The sequence below is a fragment of the Oryx dammah genome, unplaced genomic scaffold (genome assembly GCF_014754425.2).
Source record: "Oryx dammah isolate SB20612 unplaced genomic scaffold, SCBI_Odam_1.1 HiC_scaffold_28, whole genome shotgun sequence".
Classification (NCBI taxonomy): domain Eukaryota; kingdom Metazoa; phylum Chordata; class Mammalia; order Artiodactyla; family Bovidae; genus Oryx; species Oryx dammah.
The window spans coordinates 103,653,726-103,674,012 of record NW_024070212.1 but is presented as its reverse complement, the minus strand read 5'-3'; the positions used below and the strand labels follow the sequence as shown (position 1 = coordinate 103,674,012).

Here is a 20,287-nt window from a genome sequence, read left to right as displayed (position 1 = left end):
CCCCCAGACCACTCTTCCTAACTCATATCCAGGTTCCTGAAGCCTCTGCACATGTAGTTCCTGGAGCTGCTGGTATATTAAAATGTCATCTTCATCTTCTATCTGGGACGTCATCATAGATTATCTCTCTCTGAGCTCGATATGGAATTATCTACAAGCAACTGTTCTGGGAGAGACTAGTGTGCCTCAGGAAACAAATTGGGGGCCACTAGATAACCTTGCTCCGGCTGTGCAAGTTATCCTGGGAATTTCCTTTTTGATTTTGTTGGGAGTGGGAATGTATGCCTTATGGAAACGAAGTGTTCAGTCAATTCAGGTTATACTCTTTTGTTATGGAGAAATTTAAGTAGTTACGCATTGTGAAATTTGGTCGGTTCTCTCCCATATTGCTGCCACCCAGTTTTAAGACCATGCAGATGAGCGAGAGTGCACCTTTTGTCTCTGTAGTTGGTTGAAATTAGGTTATTCTTAACATTTTTCCTTCAGTTAGCTTTTTGACATAAAAATGCTTTCTCACAATGATCTTTGGCTTGCTTATAATAAAACAGATTAAAGAAGCTTATAACATGAGAAGGCAGCCATATCTCCGGATTTCTTTGATCATGTACTTGTATTCATCTTTGAGTGTCTAAGCATGTGCCCGACACCATGTAGAGTACTTCTTATAGAATAGCACCACAAGAATAACTGGCATCTTGGGTTTTGCCTCTCTGTTCTTACTGTGCCTTTGCTCTGTAACTGATGAGGAAGCATGTACATGTTTATTTAGTCATTGCAATGAATGTACAGGTGCTCTTTTGGGGATTAGGAGTATAACTGGCTGGAATTACAAGAAACATTTAGGATTTTATATGCTTCTGTTTAATTACCAATAATAACAGCTATATTTATAATATAATTAAAATCTTTTGAGAATTTCAACAATTCCATGAAATGGATAGAGTTTCTTTCCATGTGACAAACAAGGAAACAGGTGCATTGACGTTCAGCCTAAATTTAAGAAGATGGGGTTTAAAGAGGGCTTTGTTAAGGAGTGACTGGTTTACTTGGCGAATGCTGAAAGAAGTTATTATTGGATTATTTTGTAGCATTCACTTATTTTTGTGTCACTCCTCTTGAGAAATCACTCACCTGCATTTCTCCCAACCTTTGAAAACTTGCCCTGCCATGGTAGGCAGGGCAGGGATTATTGACTCCATTTTGTAGGTGAGGGAATTTGCTTATCACCTACCCAAGGTGACATAGATTGTAAATGCTGGCCAAGCTGAGATTCGAACTCAGTTTTTAGCATTCCAAATTACATTCTCCAAAATCTCATTTCATATAGTCCAACTGATCGAAATCCCTAACAGGGATTTGTGTGTCTACATATTCATAGTCTGCATTTCAGCTAGCTAATAGAAGAGAAGGCAAAACACCAAACTCTTATCTGTGCTACTCAGTTCTGCTCTTGTTTGATTTTTGCTTAGTTTAATCAGATGAATTTGCAGCCCTCCAGGCACTTCATCCAAGGAAAGGAGGTGTACAACAGAGTGGTACAGGGGTTTCTTGGTTTCGCCACTTCCTGAGTGAGCTGAGAGCAATCCCTTAGGCTCTAAACCCATTTCCTTATCTGTGAAATGGGTTTGATAACAGTGCCCCCTTGGGGTTTTTTGTGAGAATGGACAGGGAGGCCTGGCATGCTGCGATTCATGGGGTCGCAAAGAATCGGACACGACTGAGCGACTGAACTGAACTGATTGTATGTATAAAACAGCACGTAACAGTGCTCAATAAGCAAGGCTAGTTATTATAAGGGGAAAAGGTGATTTTTTTTTTCTTTTCGTAGTTAGACTTTGACCTAGCATCTTTTAAAAAAAATTTCCATTACCAAGAAATCCAGTGTTTCAGACTGCCGTGTCCTAAGAGAATATACATGGGAATCAGAATTCCTAGATTCCAGCTGTGGCTCTACCATTTCCAAGTATATGACCTTGGACAATGACAGGGTCCCAACTGGAAGGTATCTAAATGATTATCTGGTTCTTTCTTTTCCCTACATAACTAGGTCCTGCACAGGCAAGGAAACTTCTAGCACTGAGCCTTGCATGAAGCAAACTTTCAGCAAACATTATCTACTATTATAATCTTTATTAATTAGATGCAAATAATAATCCCTGACCTGCCTACCTCTCCACTTTGTGGTAAGTAAAGATCAAAAGACAAAATAGGTGTGAGGATGTTTTGTTAGGAATGAGGGATTATTATTACTATGAGAGTTTTCTTTTTGCATCTACAGTAGACTGTGCCATTTCATGTGAATAAACAAGTAACGTTTAACTTCTGTTGTTTTATTTTAGAAAATACTGTTGTTTGCAATCACACTCTACAAACTTTACAAGAAAGGCTCAGATTTTTTTCAGGCTTTGCTGGTCAACCCAGAAGGGAGTGATCTCACACTTCAAGACAATAATCTTTTCCTGTCTTTGGGTCTGCAAGAGAAGATTCTGAAAAAGCTTCAGACAGTGGAAAACAAAGTGAAGGACTTGGAAGGGATGATCATTTCCCAAAAACCTACCACAAAGAGGGATTACTCCTCTGAGCACTACTGCAGCTGCTCCGACTGCCAGAGTCCCTTGCTTACGTCAGGGTTTACATCCACATCTGAAATGTGATGGACTCCAACCTTTTCTAGAAAAGCGCTGTTTTCCTCATGTGTGTGGTGGTGTATCAGTAAAGACAGAGAACTATATTGAATTTACCTGGCCAGGACTGGTTCTCTATTCAGCAGGGCCGTTTCCACTTGTGTGTGTGAGGTGGGATCACATGGGGGATCATGGTGGTTAAAAATGTCTGAGTTTGTGGGGCCTGCTTGGCAGGCTAGAGACCATAAGCAGCCATATAGAAAAGGAACCATGGCGGAGGGAATAGAAGGGAGAATGGTCAGGGATGTGACCTTGAGTTCTATGCTGAAGAGGTTAGATTAGATACAATAAAAACAGGGGAGTACTGTTACGGGCGATGCTGTGGACTGTCCTGTAGAGAGGGAGGCTGACCTTTTTGCTTGCTTTTGGTCTAAAATATGTGGCCTGGAATCTCCTTGCATTAATTGTTCAGAGGTGGGCAAAGATGGGGCTGGACATAAAGGAGATTGTTTGAATTTATCCAACTTTTACTAATTCTTACTCTGTGCTAAGAGTAAGAGCATTATGGTAATTCTTGGGAATCTGTCCTGAATGCTTCTGGGGCACTCAGTTTTGGTAGCTGGATGGGTAATTTCAGAACAAGGAATTACAAAAACAATACAGGGAATTCCCTGGAGGCCCAGTGGTTAGGAGCCTACACTTTCACTGCCAAGGGCATGGATTCAATCTGATACTGTGCAGGGCCCTGTGGAGCTCCTAGGCACAACGTCTTTCTGCGTGCCCCATTTCTTTGATTATAGGAGATGGCCTTCGTTCAGCCTCCGTGACCTTCCCTGAGCTCCAGTGGGTAGATTCAATGTTGTTAATTAGGGAAGGGCGGTGCATGCATTCATGAGTGCTTGGTCTTGTCCGACGACTCATTGCAACCCCATGAACGGTAGCCTGCCAGGCTCCTCTGCCCATGGGATTTCCATGGCAATAATACCAGAGTGGATTGCCGTTTCCTACTCCAGGGTATCTTCCTGACCCAGAGATGGAACCCATGTCTCCTGCATTGGCAGGCAGGTTCTTTATCAGCCGGGCCACCAGGGAAGGCCATAATTAAGGATGGAGGAGATAGAAGACTAGGGAGAAACAGTCAAGAGCAGCCTTGGGGCAAGGTCCTATTTCCCCATCAACAGCACAAGAAGATCTTTGAGCTGTTTTGCAGATACTGAAACCCCTCCCGGTGGGACAAGTTATTGATTAATGATGGTGTGCTGCCCACAGCATGGAGACCCCACACCAGTTGGACCTGAAGGTTGTTGATGCTGACTCCAACTTACTCACCACCAACCCATCAGAAGAATGTCCAGGAATTGATCATGCCATCTTTGAACAATACTATAAAACTTCTTGCTATCTTTCCCAGTGGGACACATGATTTTGAGGGCATTAGCCCACTGTGTCCCTCTGCATCTGACCAAGCAATAAAGCTATCCTTTTCTGCTTCACCCAAAACTCTGTTTCCCAGATTCAATTAGGCAGCAGTGTACAGAGAGGCTGAGGTTTTGGCATCAGATCCCTGGTTGAGGAACTAAGATCCTGCAAGCCGTGTGGTCAAAAAAAAAAAAAAAAGATAATACTGAACAAGGGTCATATCATATCGACTTATGTGAATTTTCCACATGTGAATCCTGGCTTAGCAGGGAGGGAAGAAGGGAAGGAGGCACATACCTGCTGTTCCACTCAATGAGTGTGTCCCTCTGATTAAACAGATAGATAGCTTCCTGGAGAGATGGTGGTAGGTGGTCCTCTCAGTGAGTCTCAGATTCCACAAACTGTGTTTTTTGTTCAGTCACTTAGATGTGTCCAACTCTTGGAGACCCCATGTATGCTGGTCTTTGAGACCCCCTGGATCCCAGCATGCCAGGCTTCCCTGTCCTGCACTATCTCCTGGAGTTTGTTCAAACTCGTGTCCATTGAATCAGTGATGCCATCCAACCATCTCATCCTCTGTCACCTCCTTCTTCTCCTGCCCTCAATCTTTCCCAGCATTAGGATTTTTCCAGTAAATTGGCTCTTCACATCAGGTGACCAGAGTATTGGCCCTTCCGCATCAGTCCTTCCAAAGAATATTCAGGCTTGATTTCCTTTAGGATTGACTAGTTTGATCTCCTTGATGTCCAAGGGACTCTAGAGAAGAGTCTTCTCTAGAACCATAATTCAAAAGTATCAATACTTGGGCACTCAACTTTCTTTATGGTCCAACTCTCACATCTGTACACGACTACTGGAAAAACCATAGCTTTGGCTATATGGACCTTTGTCGATAAGGTGATGTCTCTGTCTATGTTTGTCATAGCTTTTGTGTGTGCTTTTTGCACACACAAAAAAATACTTTGACACCTAAATGAAATATTTTATGTGCAAATAAACAGTGATTTGTTGCCATACTCTAGAAAAACTGGCTGCCTTGCTCCACAGGAGACAATATAGCAGTCTCTCAAGTGACATCTTCCTAAGGGATTTCTTCAGGTAATTCTGATCATAACTTTTGTCTAGTGCACAGGAATTAAAATGTAACTGCTGAGTAAAGATGAGACCATGCAAAAATTGGCTAGTGAATACAGGGTGGGGGCCAGGAAAGGCTTTGCAGAGAAAGCAACATTGAGTTATCCCATAAAGGGTTACATAGGCAGACAATGACATGGAAAGTATTCCTACTGGTGGGGTTATCACACGGCCATAGACAAAAGAGGCTGGCTGACCTGGAGGACAAAGAGAATTTCAGGATGACTGAGAACTGGCTATTTCCAGAGCTACCATGAAGGATTTTGGCTTCAGGCAAGGACACACTAACCTCATCCTCAAATCAGCTTTAATTCGTGAACAGAACAGATGGGGGTTATCAATAACGTACATTATCTGACAGTGTAGGTGGGAGGGTTTTTAATTGTGCTGCTGAAGGAGTGCCAATCAATCTTTTAAAGTCAGTGTCTCAATTTTTGTGCTAATTTTCAGCGCCTTCCTGCAAAGTCCCAGTTTTCTTGGTTACAGCTCTGGGCTAGATCAAAAGAAGGACCCAGAAGAGCAGAGTGATGTTGAAACAGGGCACAAACTTTAAAAGAATGTCCCGAGGACATGACATAAATTGCTGCTGCTGCTGCTAAGTCGCTTCAGTCGTGTCTGACTCTGTGCGACCCCATGGACAGCAGCCCACCAGCCTCCCCTGTCCCTGGGATTCTCCAGGCAAGAACACTGGAGTGGGTTGCCATTGCCTTCTCCAATGCATGAAAGGGAAAAGTGAAAGTGAAGTCGCTCAGTTGTGTCCGACTCCCAGCGACCCCATGGACTGCAGCCTACCAGGCTCCTCAATCCATGGGATTTTCCAGGCAAGAGTACTGGAGTGGGGTGCCATTGCCTTCTCCATGACATAAACTGATTAGACCCAAATAGGTCCAAGATGGTGGACAAGTCGACTTCCGCTAGACCTGGTGCCTCAGTATACACTCATTTTAACACATCAGAAAGCTAAATGAACACCCACAGGCATCATGAGAGTTCTGAGACTGGCCATCAAAGATCAAAAAGTGGGTATTGGCCCAATTCCTGGAACTCCCCACCCCTTTCCCCAAATATTGGAATAATTCTCCCACTCATGAGCCTATGAAATTACCCAGCCCGTAAAAAATAACAATGTCATATTCAGGGTCTCTTGCTTCCTGAGATGGCCCAATCACTGTGTGTGGGGCGTGCTTCTCTCTAAACAAATCCATTTCTTACCTATCACGTTGTCTTTCACTGAATTCTTTCTGCTCTGAGACACAAAGAACCTGATCCTTAGTAAGTCCAGACACCAGGTAAGTGATTCTAATAAAAGACCATGGATTCAAGTTCCAATCAGAGGTGCACCATTTCAATGTCAGGTAATGAAGGGCCTTAAATTTCATACCATTACTCTTGGAAATGGCCCAGTATAGGTTTTTAAACAGGGGAGTAACATAGATTTGGTAGTCTGTGCAGGAGATAGAGGATACAATGAGCTAGATGCAAAAGAAACTGATGGGGGTCACCTTGTTCCTGGCTCTCAGTTCCAGAAAAGATAGGTGATTCACACTACAATCATAAGAGATTGATACCAAATACTCATTCCTAGTGGGGGAGGGTCATTCTTTTCTTGAGATCAAATCACTTATGTAAAATACATCAATTAAGAGATCTTGGATGCTTGGCAAGCAGAGAATCAAGGCAAAATAGGGAAAAGGTTTGAGAGCTACTTTACCATTCAGGTTAGACGGGGTACATGAACTGCCTTAAACCAATGGCCACCACTCTAAGGAGGAGAATCCTTACTCACCAAATTCAGTCTCTCTGCTTTGGCAAAACCCAGACAACAGCCTGTTTTGAGGCTTCCATGTCAGTCTCCACACAGGCCAACCCATCTTTTTTTTTTTTTTTTTGGTAGATGAAGGCTTGTTTTTTATTGACTGAGTGATCTATGCAATTGCTGAGGCCACTGTGAACAGAGAAGAAGGGGAGAACTTTATTCCATGGTCTCTTCCTTCTTGGACAGCGTCTTGATGATCTGCTCCTTTTTGGTCTGGAGATGCTCTTCATGGTGCTTGCGGGCTTCCTTGGTCTTAGACCTGTGGGCCTCAGCCTGGTTCACCAGAAGTTTCTTGTGAGTCTTATCTAACTTCAGCTTGTGGATATGTTCCATGGGGATCTGCTTATTTATGAACGTGTTATCCTTCACCTTCAGGTACAGGCTGTGATATATGTGGTGGTCAATCTTCTTGGATTCACGGTATCAGCTGAGCAGCTGGCACAGTATTATCATCCTCCTCATCCAGGTTAGCTTCTCGGGCATTTGAGCATTCTTCCCATTCTGGCTCCGAGGGTAAACCATCTGCCTACAATGTGGGAGACCCGGGTTCGATCCCTGGGTCAGGAAGATCCCCTGGAGAAGGAAATGACAACCTACTCCAGTACTCTTGCCTGGAAAACCCCATGGACTGAGAAGCCTGGTAGGCTACAGTCCATGGGGTCACAAAGAGTCAGACACGACTTAGCGACTTCATTTTCAGTACCCTTTTGCTTACCTGTGCCTATATGCTTGCCCTTCCAGCAAGCCAAGGTGTTTTTCCGGCATCAACCCTGGGAATGGACAGTCACAGGCTTCCCCATGATCAGCCCATCTTTGATCAGCTTCCAGATCTGCTGATGAGAGTTGGCATTGGTGATTTCATTAGTCTCACTGGGGCCCAACCAGACCTTCTTTTTGCCACAGCAGAGGACCCTGGAGACAAGCCTCTCCTGAAGTCTAAGCATACTCATGGCTGCAGCTGAAGTGGCCAAATTTTTTAAAAAAGTATTTTTTTTCACTGATGAATTGACATTTATGGAGCCCCTTTCTTGTGCCAGGTCAGGGCTAAAGTTACAAAGGATGAATAGGGGCTGCCTCATAGAGCTCTCCAGCCCATCTATCAATACTATTTTTCTGCAAAGGGGAACAAGTTATTACTCACTTTCCATGATTCACTTCTCTAGAGCTACACCCCTACCACCCAAGTCCCAGGCGCAAACATTTCTCACCTGGATCTTCTATGATTTGGGCTCCTAACTGGACTCCCTACTTTCATCTTTGTCGTCTTTCAATTTATTCTTTACAGAGTAGCTGAAAACATCATATTACTCATTTTATTAAAACTTTTAATGGCTTATTATTTCCTTCTGTGTAAAGGTCAAATTCTTAAGTAAAAGACTATGCATGATGGCATGACGCACATTCCCGGCTCCTTCTTACTTTTCCCATTCTTTCTCCAGTCTCTTCCTTCTCAAATATGCTAAACATTGTCAGACCTCAGGGCCTTTTTGCTCTTGCAGTTCACTGTGCGTGGCACACTTTTCCCAGCCCCACAGTTTTTCTCTTACTTTCTTTGGGTCTGTCTGTACTCAAATGTCAGCTAATCTTGTAAACAGATAACATATGGGGCCCTCAGAGAAAAAGAACCAGGCATGGCTTTCTTGACATAAGAGAATCCATTTTTGGCCTAAGCCATTTTGTGATCTAAGCCTGGCCAAAATGGTTGCCCTTGAACAAGTCTTGGTAATTAATGAGCTTAAGTCATGTTCGGATATCAGATCTGGACCATAAAGAAGGCGAAATGCCAATTAATGATGCTTTTGAACTGTGGAAAGTCCCTTGAATTTGAGAGTCCCTTGGACAGCAAGGAGATGAAACCAGTCAATCCTAAAGCAAACCAACCCTGAATATTCACTAGAAGGACTGATGCTGAAGCTGAAGCTCCAATACTTTGGTCACGTGATGCAAAGAGTCAACTCAGTGGAAAAGACCCTGATGCTGGGAAAGATTGAGGGCAAAAGAAGGGGGTGACAGATGATTAGATGGTTGGATGGCATCACTGACTCAATGGACATGAGTTTGAGCAAACTCTGGGAAATAGTGAAGGATAGGGAAGCCTGACATGCTGCAGTTCATGGGATCGCAAAGAATGGGACAGGACTTAGCGACTGAACAGCCACAACAAGGGAACAAAAGAAGGCAGGAACAAAGGAAAAGCAGTCAAGAAGCAATAGTTGAATGCTAAAGAGTCTTTTAACAATCTGATATATATCTTTGAGCTGTTCTTCAGGAACTGAGGTCTCCACCTTAGTGGCTTCTCTTGTGGATCAGATGGTAAGGAATCTGCCTGCAATGCGGGAGAGCTGGGCTCAATCCCTGAGCTGGTAAGATCCCCTGGAGAAGGTAATGGCTACCCACTCCTGCATTCTTGCCTGGAGAAGTTCATGGATAGAGGAGCCTGGTGGGCTACAGTCTATGGGGTGGCAAAGAGTTGGATACAACTGAGCAACTAACACATAAGGTCTCCACCCAGGTGGAGGATGGTAACTGTCAATACATGCAAAGATCCCAAACTGGTTGGAACCTAAGGAATGATAATGTTGACCTGTTTTGACCCTCAATCAACTAAAGCTTGGGTTCTGGCAAGCTTTGCCCCAATTCTATGCTGAATCTTCTTTAGCTTGAGCCCCTTCATGAATATGTATGTTCCCATAGTTCAGAACTTCCCCACTTTTGCTGTTTGGGGAGATACTGCTGCAGGAAAAATCATGGTGTCCTCCTTGCTTGCTGCAAGAAATAAATCATTCCTTCTCCCACTCTTTGGCTTGCATGTGTCTTTTTTGTTGTTTTTGGTTTTGGCCGCACCACATGGCTTGCAAGATCTTAGTTCTCTGACTAGGGATTGAACCTGGGTCTTCAGCAGTGAAAGCAAAGAGTCCTAACCACTGTGATAGTGATCTGTATGATAAGTCACTTCAGCCGTGTCTGCCTCTTTTCCAACTTACACAGTGAAGCCCGCTAGGCTTCTCTGTCCATCAGATTTCCCAGCAAGAATACTGGAGTGTAAAAACAAACAAAAGAATACTGGAGTGGGTTGCCAGGCCCTCCGCTAGGGGATCTTTCTCACCCAGGGGTCGAACCTGCGTCTCTTACGTCTCCTGCACTGGCAGATGGATTCTTTACCACTATTGCCACCTGGGGATAGGAATGGAATAGAATAGTTATACAGGTAGCTGTGAAAGTTCCAGTTTCTCAGTCATGTCCAACTCTTTGTGACCCCCATGGATTGCAGCATACTAGGCTTCCTTGTCCTTCACTCTCTCCTAGAGTTTGCCCAAATTCATGTCCAGTGAGTTGGTGATGCTATCTAACCATCTCATCCTCTGTAACCCCCTTCTCCCTTTGCCTTCAATATTTCCCAGCATTGTTACCCAAAGGAGGTGTATGTGGGGGAGTGGGAGGGGGTCCAGCTGCTCAGCACTCAAAAGCCAATAAGCAGACCAGGTTGGTGGAAAGTTAAGTTTGCTTTATTTCAGATGCCGGCAACTGGCGGAGGGGTGGGGAGGGTGGCAGACATCTATGCAAAGGCCAATGCCCCCCAGTTCAGTTCAGTTCAGTTCAGTCACTCAGTTGTGTCTGACTCTTTGCGACTCCATGAATTGCAGCACACCAGGCCTCCCTGTCCATCACCAACTCCCAGAGTTCACTCAGACTCACTTCCATCGAGTCAGTGATACCATCCAGCCAGCTCATCCTCTGTCATCCCCTTCTCCTCCTGCCCCAATCCCTCCCAGCATCAGAATCTTTTCCAATGACTCAACTCTTCCCATGAGGTGGCCAAAGTACTGGAGTTTCAGCTTTAGCATCATTCCTTCCAAAGAAATCCCAGGGTTGATCTCCTTCAGAATAGACTGGTTGGATCTCCTTGCAGTCCAAGGGACTCTCAAGAGTCTTCTCCAACACCACAGTTCAAAAGCATCAATTCTTTGGTGCTCAGTCTTCTTCAGGGTCCAACTCTCACATCCATACATGACTACTGGAAAAACCATAGCTTTGACTAGATGGACCTTTGTTGGCAAAGTAATGTCTCTGCTTTTTAATATGCTGTCTAGGTTGGTCATAATTTTTCTTCCAAGGAACAAGTGTCTTTTAATTTAATGGCTGCAGTCACCACCTGCAGTGATTTTGGAGGCCCCCAAAATAAAGTCTGTCACTGTTTCCATTGTTTCCCCATCTATTTGCCATGAAGTGATGGCATCACCGACTGATGGACATGAGTTTGGGTAAATTCTGGGAGTTGGTGATGGACAGGGAGGCCTGGCGTGCTGCAGTCCATGGGGTCACAAAGAGTCAGACACAACTGAGCAACTGAACTGAACTGATGGGACCAGATGTCATGATCTTAGTTTTCTGAATATTGAGTTTTAAGCCAACTTTTTCCACCCTCCTCTCTCACTTTCAACAAGAAGCTCTTTAGTTCTTCTACACTTTCTGCCATTAGGGTGGTGTCATCTGCATATCTGAGGTTATTGATATTTCTCCCGGCAATCTTGATTCCAGCTTGTGCTTCATCCAGCCCAGCATTTCTCATGATGTACTCTGCATAAAAGTTAAATAAACAGGGTGACAATATACAGCCTTGATGTACTCCTTCCCCGATTTAGAACCAGTCTGTTGTTCCCTGTCCGGTTCTAACTGTTGCTTCTTGACCTACATACAGATTTCTCAGGAGGCAGCTCAGGTGGTCTGATATTTCCATCGCTTTAAGAATTTTCCAGTTTGCTGTGATCCACACAGTCAAAGGTTTTGGCATAGTCAATGAAGCAGAAGTAGATGTTTTTCTGGAACTCTCTTGCTTTTTCGATGTAATTGTAAATTGTAAATAATGACAATTTAAGATAAAATTTAAATCATTAGTCATAATATATCCAACAGGATCTACATAATAACTGAATAACCATTATCCATTTAAAATTACATAAATGAGGTCATCAACATTCCATAATTCTACACTGTTTTTTTAGAACTTATATTTATGTTCTACTTCCCCATAGAATGGTATCCAAATGTAATATGTTTTATGTTTGAAAAACATTTTACTTATCACATCTTTACAATAAAAATATGTATATAGGTAAAATTTTAAAATATTTTCTGTAATTGTTTGACTGTATTAAAAAGAATTCTTCTGAACTAATTATTATAGTCATCTTTAACATGTAACTGCTCAAAATGACATGATTACAAATTTGATAATACATAAACATAAAAGGTAAAATTCTACTGGAAATGCCACTCTTGGTGAGATAGATGGGGTTTCTCTACCAATTAATTCATGTATCTGAATGACTACTTCCTACTGTTAGATAAAAGGTTTCCCTTTCAATTTTATTTCTTCTTTAAGTTGATACAGTGCTGAGGAATATTACTCACAAAAATATATGATAACGCTGGTAGTTTTGTTAGAAGATTATTAATCAGTTCTTTGGTTTTATGGACAAAAAAATGCTGCCTGCTATTTCAGTAAACAAAGAATGTTACCTGTAAGAATTCCCTGCTGCCCCAGTGGTTAGGAATTTGTGCTTTCACTACAGTGGCACTGGGTTCAAATCCTGGTCAGGGAACTAAGATCCTGCAAGCTGCATGTGGTCAAAAAACAAGAAAACATCAACAGCAAAAACAGAGAATGTTGCCTGTCATCACATCATCAGCTACTGCAGCTGCCCCAACATTGTGCCCTGAGAGGAATTTAGGATGGAGAAAATGAGTCTACTGGCCCTAGATAGTAAGACATATAGCAAAAGGAATAATTATAATGAGCCCAGAGTCTTACATCTTCCCATTCATAGAGAATTGAAGCTTTTGAACTGTGGTGTTGGAGGACTCTTGAGAGTCCCTTGGACTACAAAGAGATCCAACCAGTCCATCCTGAAGGAAATCAGTCCTGAATATTCATTGGAAGGACTGATGCTGAAGCTGAAACTCCAATACTTCGGCCACCTGATGCAAAGAACTGACTCACTGGAAAAAACCCTGATGCTGGGAAAGACTGAAAGCAGGAGGAGCAGGGGATGACAGAGGATGAGATGATTGGATGGTATCACCAACTTGATGGACATGAGTTTGAGGAAGCTCCAGGAGTTGGAGATGGACAGGGAAGCCTGTAGTGCTGCAGGCCATGGGGTCCCAGAGTTGGACATGACTGAGTGATTGAACTGAACTGATTCACATAGAGAAGCACTGAAACCATTAACTTGAGATGCCTGTTTTTTGTGCTTAGCAGTAATCTTTTTGTGTTTGACTACATGTTTTGTTTTGTTTTTACCCCAGCAAAAACTCACTTATCCTGGCTTATCCTTACTTCTTTGAAACAGTCCCTCAGAGTTCTGAGAGGCCTTCCCAGGTTATAGTCTTCAGCAATGTCCTCAAAAAAAAAAACATAATTCTCAGCTTTTAGGTTTTGCATTTTTTTCTTTGGGCAGTTTCCTTCTGACTTTATGTCAAAAATCCAATAGTGTTCCTTCATCAGCTGACAGTTCAATTAGCTCCACCACTAATTTTGTTGAAAGCAAAGAACTTATAACCATGTGACTTGCAAAAAAACTTGTTATGCTGTCATTAGATTCCTTAACTTGCTCAAGGGACCTTTAATTATACTGATCACTCTCACTGAGAGGCATTTAGGAAGAGATGAGAAATTTGAGATACTGTTAATTGCAACACATCTTTAGCATTAAAATATCACTTTAAATATATCTGAGCTGCAGCTGCAGCTCAATTTATTGTAAATAAGAATCATGCAAATTAGCAAGGCCAGTCTCTTTGTCAAACTAGCTAAATCAGACTTCATTTAGAAAAATTTTCAAGTCAAATCAATGTGCTAACAGGTGTTACTGTGACCACAAGTCATTTGTAAATTTCAAGACACACATGGCACTGAGTTTTGATAGAAATCTGTCCTTAGATAAGGAGTAAAGCTCTTTCACTTTAGGTATTTTTTTTAACTTTTCATTTTATATTGGAGTATAACTGATACAATGTTATTGACACTTTTGAAGGTGCACAGCAAAGCAACTCAGCTATATATATGTATATATTCTCCTCCTCCCCTGTAACCAATCATCAGTTTGTTCTCTAAGTCTGTGACTCTGTTTTGCAAATAAGTTCATTTGTATCATTTCTTTTCAGGTTTTGCATATAAGCAATATCATATGGGAAATAGATGGGGAAACAGTAGAAACAGTGTCAGACTTTATTTTTCTGGGCTCCACAATCACCCCAGATGGTGACTGCAGCCATGAAATTAAAAGACACTTACTCCTTGGAAGAAAAGGTATGACCAACCTAGATAGCATATTCAAAAGCAGAGACATTACTTTGCCGACTACGGTCCGTCTAGTCAAGGCTATGGTTTTTCCTGTGGTCATGTATTGATGTGAGAGTCGGGCTGTGAAGAAGGCTGAGCGCCGAAGAGTTGATGCTTTTGAACTGTGGTGTTGGAGAAGACTCTTGAGAGTCCCTTGGACTGCAAGGAGATCCAACCAGTCCATTCTGAAGGAGATCAGCCCTGGGATTTCTTTGGAAGGAATGATGCTGAAGCTGAAGCTCCAGTACTTTGGCCACCTCATGCAAAGAGTTGACTCATTGGAAAGGACTCTGATGCTGGGAGGGATTGGGGGCAGGAGGAGAAGGGGACGACAGAGGATGAGATGGCTGGATGGCATCACGGACTCGATGGACGTGAGTCTGAGTGAACTCTGGGAGTTGGTGATGGACAGGGAGGCCTGGTGTGCTGTGATTCATGGGGTCGCAAAGAGTCGGACACGACTGAGTGACTGAATATCATATTAGGATACTCTTCTTTCTGTGACTTCACTCAGTATGACAATCTCTTGGTCATGCATGTTGCTGCAAATGGCCACACACACACACACACACACACACACCCTCCCATGTCTTCTTTATCCATTCCTCTGTTGGTTGATATTTAGGTTGCTTCCAGGCACTGGCTATTGTAAACAGTGCTCCAGTTAACATTGGGTGTATGTATCCTTTCAGATCATGTTTTTCTCTGGATATATGCCCAGGAATGGGACTGCAAGATATGGTAGCTGTTTTAAAAGGAAACTCCATACAGTTCTCCATAGTGGCTGTATCAATTTAAATTCCCAATTTAAATTTAAACAGTGTAGGAGAGTTCCTTCACTTCGGGTATGTCTAACCTAGCTCTTTGCTTTAATCCAGGGCACACTCTCTTTGGCAAAATGCCACCTCTGACTTCACTTGGGATGGTAGCGCTGAGATTTTTAAATGAAAATTCCCGCATGCTGCAACTACTGAGCCAGCCTGCTGCAACTAGCAAAACCCCCAGTTAGGTCTCAAGACTTTCACTGCTGTTGCCTGGGTTCAATTCCTGGTGAGGAACTAAGAGCCTCTAAGAGGCTGTTGTTTATTTTTTAATTTTTATTTTTACTATATTTTATTTTACAATACTGTACTGGGTTTTGTTGTTTAGTCGCTAAGTGTTGTCCAACTCTTTTGAGACCCCATGGACTGTAGCGCACCCCTCCAACCCTCGCCCCAGACTCCTCTGTCCATGGAATCTCCCAGGTGAGCATACTGGAGTGGGTTGCCATTTCCTCCTCCAAGGGATCCTCCAGACCCAGCAATTGAGCCTGCAACTTCGGTGTCTCCTACATCGGCAGGTGGATTCTTTACCACTAAGCCACCTGGTAGCCCATACCGTTCCTTACCACTTGCCATTTGGCTGTTCCTCAGTTGTATTCTTATAACAAACATGTAATGTAAGTGAGGTGTTTTCCTTAATTCTGTGGGACGTTCTAGAAATTTTTTGAACCTAACCGGTACAAAGTGGCAAAAGAAAACAAATACCTTACTACGGCCCACTTTCTAACATGCCTAAATTCAAAACAGCTCAATAAAGTAAAAATATTGCACTTACAATGTCTACTCCCACTCTTAACTATTCCTTTAGTCTTAAAGTTTCCCCGGGATGAACACCATGGTCTGCGAAGCACCAGCTTACAGGAATGATTTCTAGAGCCTGGGAAGCCGGCTCGTCTTCCGTTTTTCCTCAGGGCTGGAGCAGCGGTCCACTCTGTTCGTTTCCACTTAGCCCCACATACGGTGGACCGGTCCTGGCCGCGGAAAGTACAGCAGAGATTGTAGCCCAACCAGGACAAGACCCGGAACAAGAAGTAATTTCCCCTCTGGAGGCTAGAAAGCGGAGATCCCACCACACTGCCTCGGATAGAAGGGAAACGGGAACCCTTAGCAGGCACCTGGCGTGGAATGGAGGGGGGAAATGTCGCTGCAACGCAGCAATACGGACGCTGGGGCTGGCGGAGGCCGGAAATCGGCATCTGGAGTTTCCTCGGGCCGGAAGTGAGAAAGGCGGGGCTTGTCCTCCAGCAGACACTAGGCGGCCCTAGGGGGCGTCAGCATGGGGAAGAGTGTCTGTGTAACACTGCGGGCTGAGCGGAGGGAATGGGATGGGCGGGGTGTCGGTATAGGGGCGTTCGGGAGGGACGCGTATTGCTGTGACACTGCGGGGGACTCTCGAGGGGACGGGTGTCGGTGTGGCACCAGTGCACGCTGAAGGAGCCGGCGGAACCGGGTGGCCATGGGGATGTGGGCATTGCTGGAAGCGATGTGGGAGATGCCGGCCGAGAAGCGTATCTTCGGGGCCGTGCTGCTCTTCTCCTGGACAGTGTATCTCTGGGAGACCTTCCTAGCGCAGCGGCAGGTGAGCCTAGACAGGGCCCACCTGACCCCGACACCCGGCCTGCCCTAGGCCAGCCTCGATCTCCACTCCAAGTCCCTGGATGACTGCTGCGGCCACAGCAGCAACCTTGACGTGATGGGTCCCTGTGAGCCTCCTAGCTTGGCCCGATGGCGGGGTAGGCCTTGAGGGAATCTGGTGCTTCAGGATGTTTTCCGCATTGTGGTCATGGGCCCCAGGCCGATTAGGGCCTGGTTAAAGGGAAATCAGGGCCTCCGCCTTGTCAGGCCTGAGCTCTTGTACCTACCCCACAGCTTCCTGAAGATTCTCAGACCCAAACTTATCTCTTTTATGTTTGGCAGCAACCCATAAGCCTTCAGAAGGAAGGTGCTATAAGTTTAGAATCACAGCTTCCGCATGACATTTGTGTCTCCGCTTAACCGTAGGACTAGGAAACCGTTTTTTGAAAATAAAGATTTCTCAGTCCTTCCAAGGACCTGAACTGTTCCCTTAAAAAAAGAAACAACTATGTTGGTTTTTGCCCAAAGAACAGTATTTTCTTAAAAGCATATTTATTGTTTTTGTTCAAACAGTAAAGTAGAAAGTGAAAGTTACCTAGTAACAGTTCCCTGGAGATAATCAGAATTAACAGTTTGATGGATTACAGATCAGAACACTTTCTTTTTTTTTCTGGCAGCAGGGTACTGCTTGAGGGATCTTAGTTTCCTTACTCACCCTGGCAGTGTAAGGGCAGAAGTCCTAACCACTTAACCATCAGGGAATTCCTGAAATGTGAACTTTAAAATGAGATAGATTTTTAAGTGTAATTGACCATTTTAATTGACCAGTCTTTCACTGCTGGTTTTCTTCTATGTTGGCAATGAATTGTCAACTGTGATGGTTAGGAAAACCTTTCCTTTTTTAACTGCTGGAACCTTTTTATTGAGCATTACATTCTTTTTCCTCTGCAAATTTTTCCTCTCAGATTGCATTCTGTATGAATCTTTAAATCGAAAATTTTAAATTTTCTATGTCTGTCAATGTCTGGATTCTATCTAGATTTCTTTTTTTTAGTCCACGATATTCAAAGAGGTGTTAAGCTGTATAGCACTAGGTTCTCTGACTAAGCTCTTAGGATAGCTTCATTAGTACAAAATCTTTAGGCCTAGAGAAATACCTTTGCAGAAAGTAAGCACACAGAATGTAGTGTCTAAATTGAAGATGGGGCATTGAACATCTACCTATCTTTAATAATAAGCCTAGTTATAGTAACTACTTTTTGGCAGTCTTCTTTATTTAATTATGCTTTAATGTAACGCCAACTATCAAGGGTTTGTTAAAGTATCCAACAATAAAAACCATTTGTTATAAAACCATTGTAGAAAATGCTGTCCATTATATTATTTGGAATCTGTTCCCTCTATTATGTACCATGGGCTGAAATTACTTTTTAGAGTTTGGTATGATAAGAGTTTCTTTCTTGAAGACCTGATCTGTTTCTGCCATTTCTCAAATTTCCCTTAATTTGGCTTCTAGAAGCAAATTTAATGACTAGTCCTTGTAGCTGTTAATACCCATGGTTAGCATATTTACTTTCTTCTATCCAGGGATTTGGTTTCTGTGTTATAGGATATATATTATTCCTGGAATGATTGGTAGCCTTTGTAAAGTTCCAATTTTGGTTTACCTGTGCGAACTTAAGTGTGATGACAGCTTTGATTTTAATTTCACCTAGTCAACTAGTTTCAGGTTTTCTCCTTTTACTTTCTTCCACCAGTTTTTAGTGGTCAGTATGTTTGATCAAATGCAGTATTTGTGCATGTATAGAGCAAATTCATCAGGCTTAAGTGGCAAGTTAATGTTATAAGCCAGTCAATGTTTGATTGTAAACAACTATTGTAATAAGTAACAAGTTGGCTTGACTGTTTCCTTAAGGTGTTTTCTTCAAAATATTTCAGAGACGGGTATATAAAACTACAACTCATGTACCACTGGAGTTAGGACAGATCATGGATTCAGAAACATTTGAGAAATCGCGACTGTATCAGCTGGATAAAAGTACTTTCAGCTTCTGGTCGGGACTCTATTCAGAGGTTGAAGGCACTGTGAGTACCTTACTTCTTGGAGAGACAATCTCTCAAACTATTTAATACCCTGTAATGTTTACTTTCATTTTTGTGTTTTGTGACACAAGAGGGTAGGTACCACACCTACAAATCCCAGAATACTTTCTTAACCTTTATTATTGATAGTAATGAGTGGGAGCAAAGGAGGCAGAAACATAACTGTCAGTTGAAAATTGTGGAATATGGTAACTGTTACCCTGAGGCCACATACTAAAAAGAAGCTTACATTGTAAGTTATTTTTGTAGCAATTTCAGCTTGTTTTCTTGCCTCACTCATGACTCTAACCCATCTTCCACATTGCAGCCCAAGGAATCCTGAAGCACAATTCTGATCATGTTATTCTACGTAAAACCTTTTGCTGGCCCACTGTTTCTTTGAGTCAAGTCTAAATTTCCTGGCATGATTTAAGAGGTCCTTTTGACTGGGGCATTGCTTACTTGAGCCTCATCTTTTTATTCCTTCCCCCAGATTCTTCCCACTTCTTTATTGTCCATCTCATACCCGGATTGGTTTCTTATGACCTTGAGTCTTTTCACATGCTGCTCTCTCTGTCTGGGCCACCCTTCCTGTCCCCCTTCATCTCCACTCTTGCAGTGGGGCCTGATCAATCCCTACTCTTCCACTAGGATCCACCTGAGACATCATCTCTTCTGAGGAACTCTTTGAAATTTCCCCATCCCATCGTTATTCCCATCACAGTACTTACTTAGCACATTGTATTGAATTTGCCTGTTTGGATGACAGACTGGTAGTTCCTTAAAGACAGGGTACTTTAAAGTCTTGTCCATCATTTTATACCTAGTATCTGGCATATAATAAGCATATAATTCATATTTGCTGAATGAAATAATGAGTGACAGTTTTTACTTAGTAAAACAGGGCCAGTCTTTCCCCATGCTAAAAGAAGAGACGCTGTAAAGTACCAAGCCATTTCTCTGTCTTCTTCTTGTGATCTTTCCTGGCCCCTGACCCTTGTGATTTTTCCTGGGTACTTTTTTAGCCAATTTTCCTAACTGCCCCTCCACAGATATCTGTATGTCTGTTTCTGTACTGTCTGTGTATATAAAACTGTGCTTTATACATAAAATGAGTAAGATTTTTTCACACCGGCACCCATAAGACTGATTCTTGGTTTTCCACCCCTGAGAACCATGGACCCTGGAGAAGGAAATGGCAGCCCACTCCAGTATTCTTGCCTGGAAAATCCCATGGACAGAGGAGACTGACAGGCTATGTCTGTGGGATCACAAAGAGTTGGACATGACTGAGCAAGTAAACAGCAGGAACAATGGAAAGTGCATGCTGTTGCGGTTCAGAGCTGACTGAACTGCAGTGGCTTGAGTTTGATCTCAGCTCAGTCATACTAGCTTTGTGACTTCAAGCAAGTCATTCAACATTTCTGTGCCTAAAATTTCCATTAAAATCGTATGGTAATATGGGAGGGGG

The 20,287-nt window shown here is 43.0% G+C and overlaps 2 protein-coding genes and 1 pseudogene across 2 annotated transcripts in view; 2 read left to right on the top strand and 1 right to left on the bottom strand.

Moving 5' to 3' along the window:
* On the top strand, window positions 1-4,250 carry TMCO2 (transmembrane and coiled-coil domains 2). Its single transcript, XM_040231573.1, has 2 exons — window positions 1-316; window positions 2,340-4,250. Exons 1-2 carry the CDS (start codon window positions 83-85, stop codon window positions 2,652-2,654), a joined length of 549 nt encoding a protein of 182 aa, XP_040087507.1. The 5' UTR covers window positions 1-82; the 3' UTR covers window positions 2,655-4,250.
* A 2,803-nt stretch (window positions 4,251-7,053) lies between these two features.
* Window positions 7,054-7,943, bottom strand: LOC120856357 (annotated as a pseudogene).
* An 8,500-nt stretch (window positions 7,944-16,443) lies between these two features.
* The window catches only part of ZMPSTE24 (zinc metallopeptidase STE24), a 42,470-nt gene continuing 38,626 nt past the window's right edge, over window positions 16,444-20,287 (top strand). Inside the window, exons 1-2 of the mRNA XM_040231569.1 lie at window positions 16,444-16,738; window positions 18,673-18,819. Of these exons, the coding sequence (XP_040087503.1) occupies window positions 16,616-16,738; window positions 18,673-18,819 (270 nt within the window). The 5' untranslated portion in view covers window positions 16,444-16,615. The remainder of the gene's footprint in view (window positions 16,739-18,672; window positions 18,820-20,287) is intronic.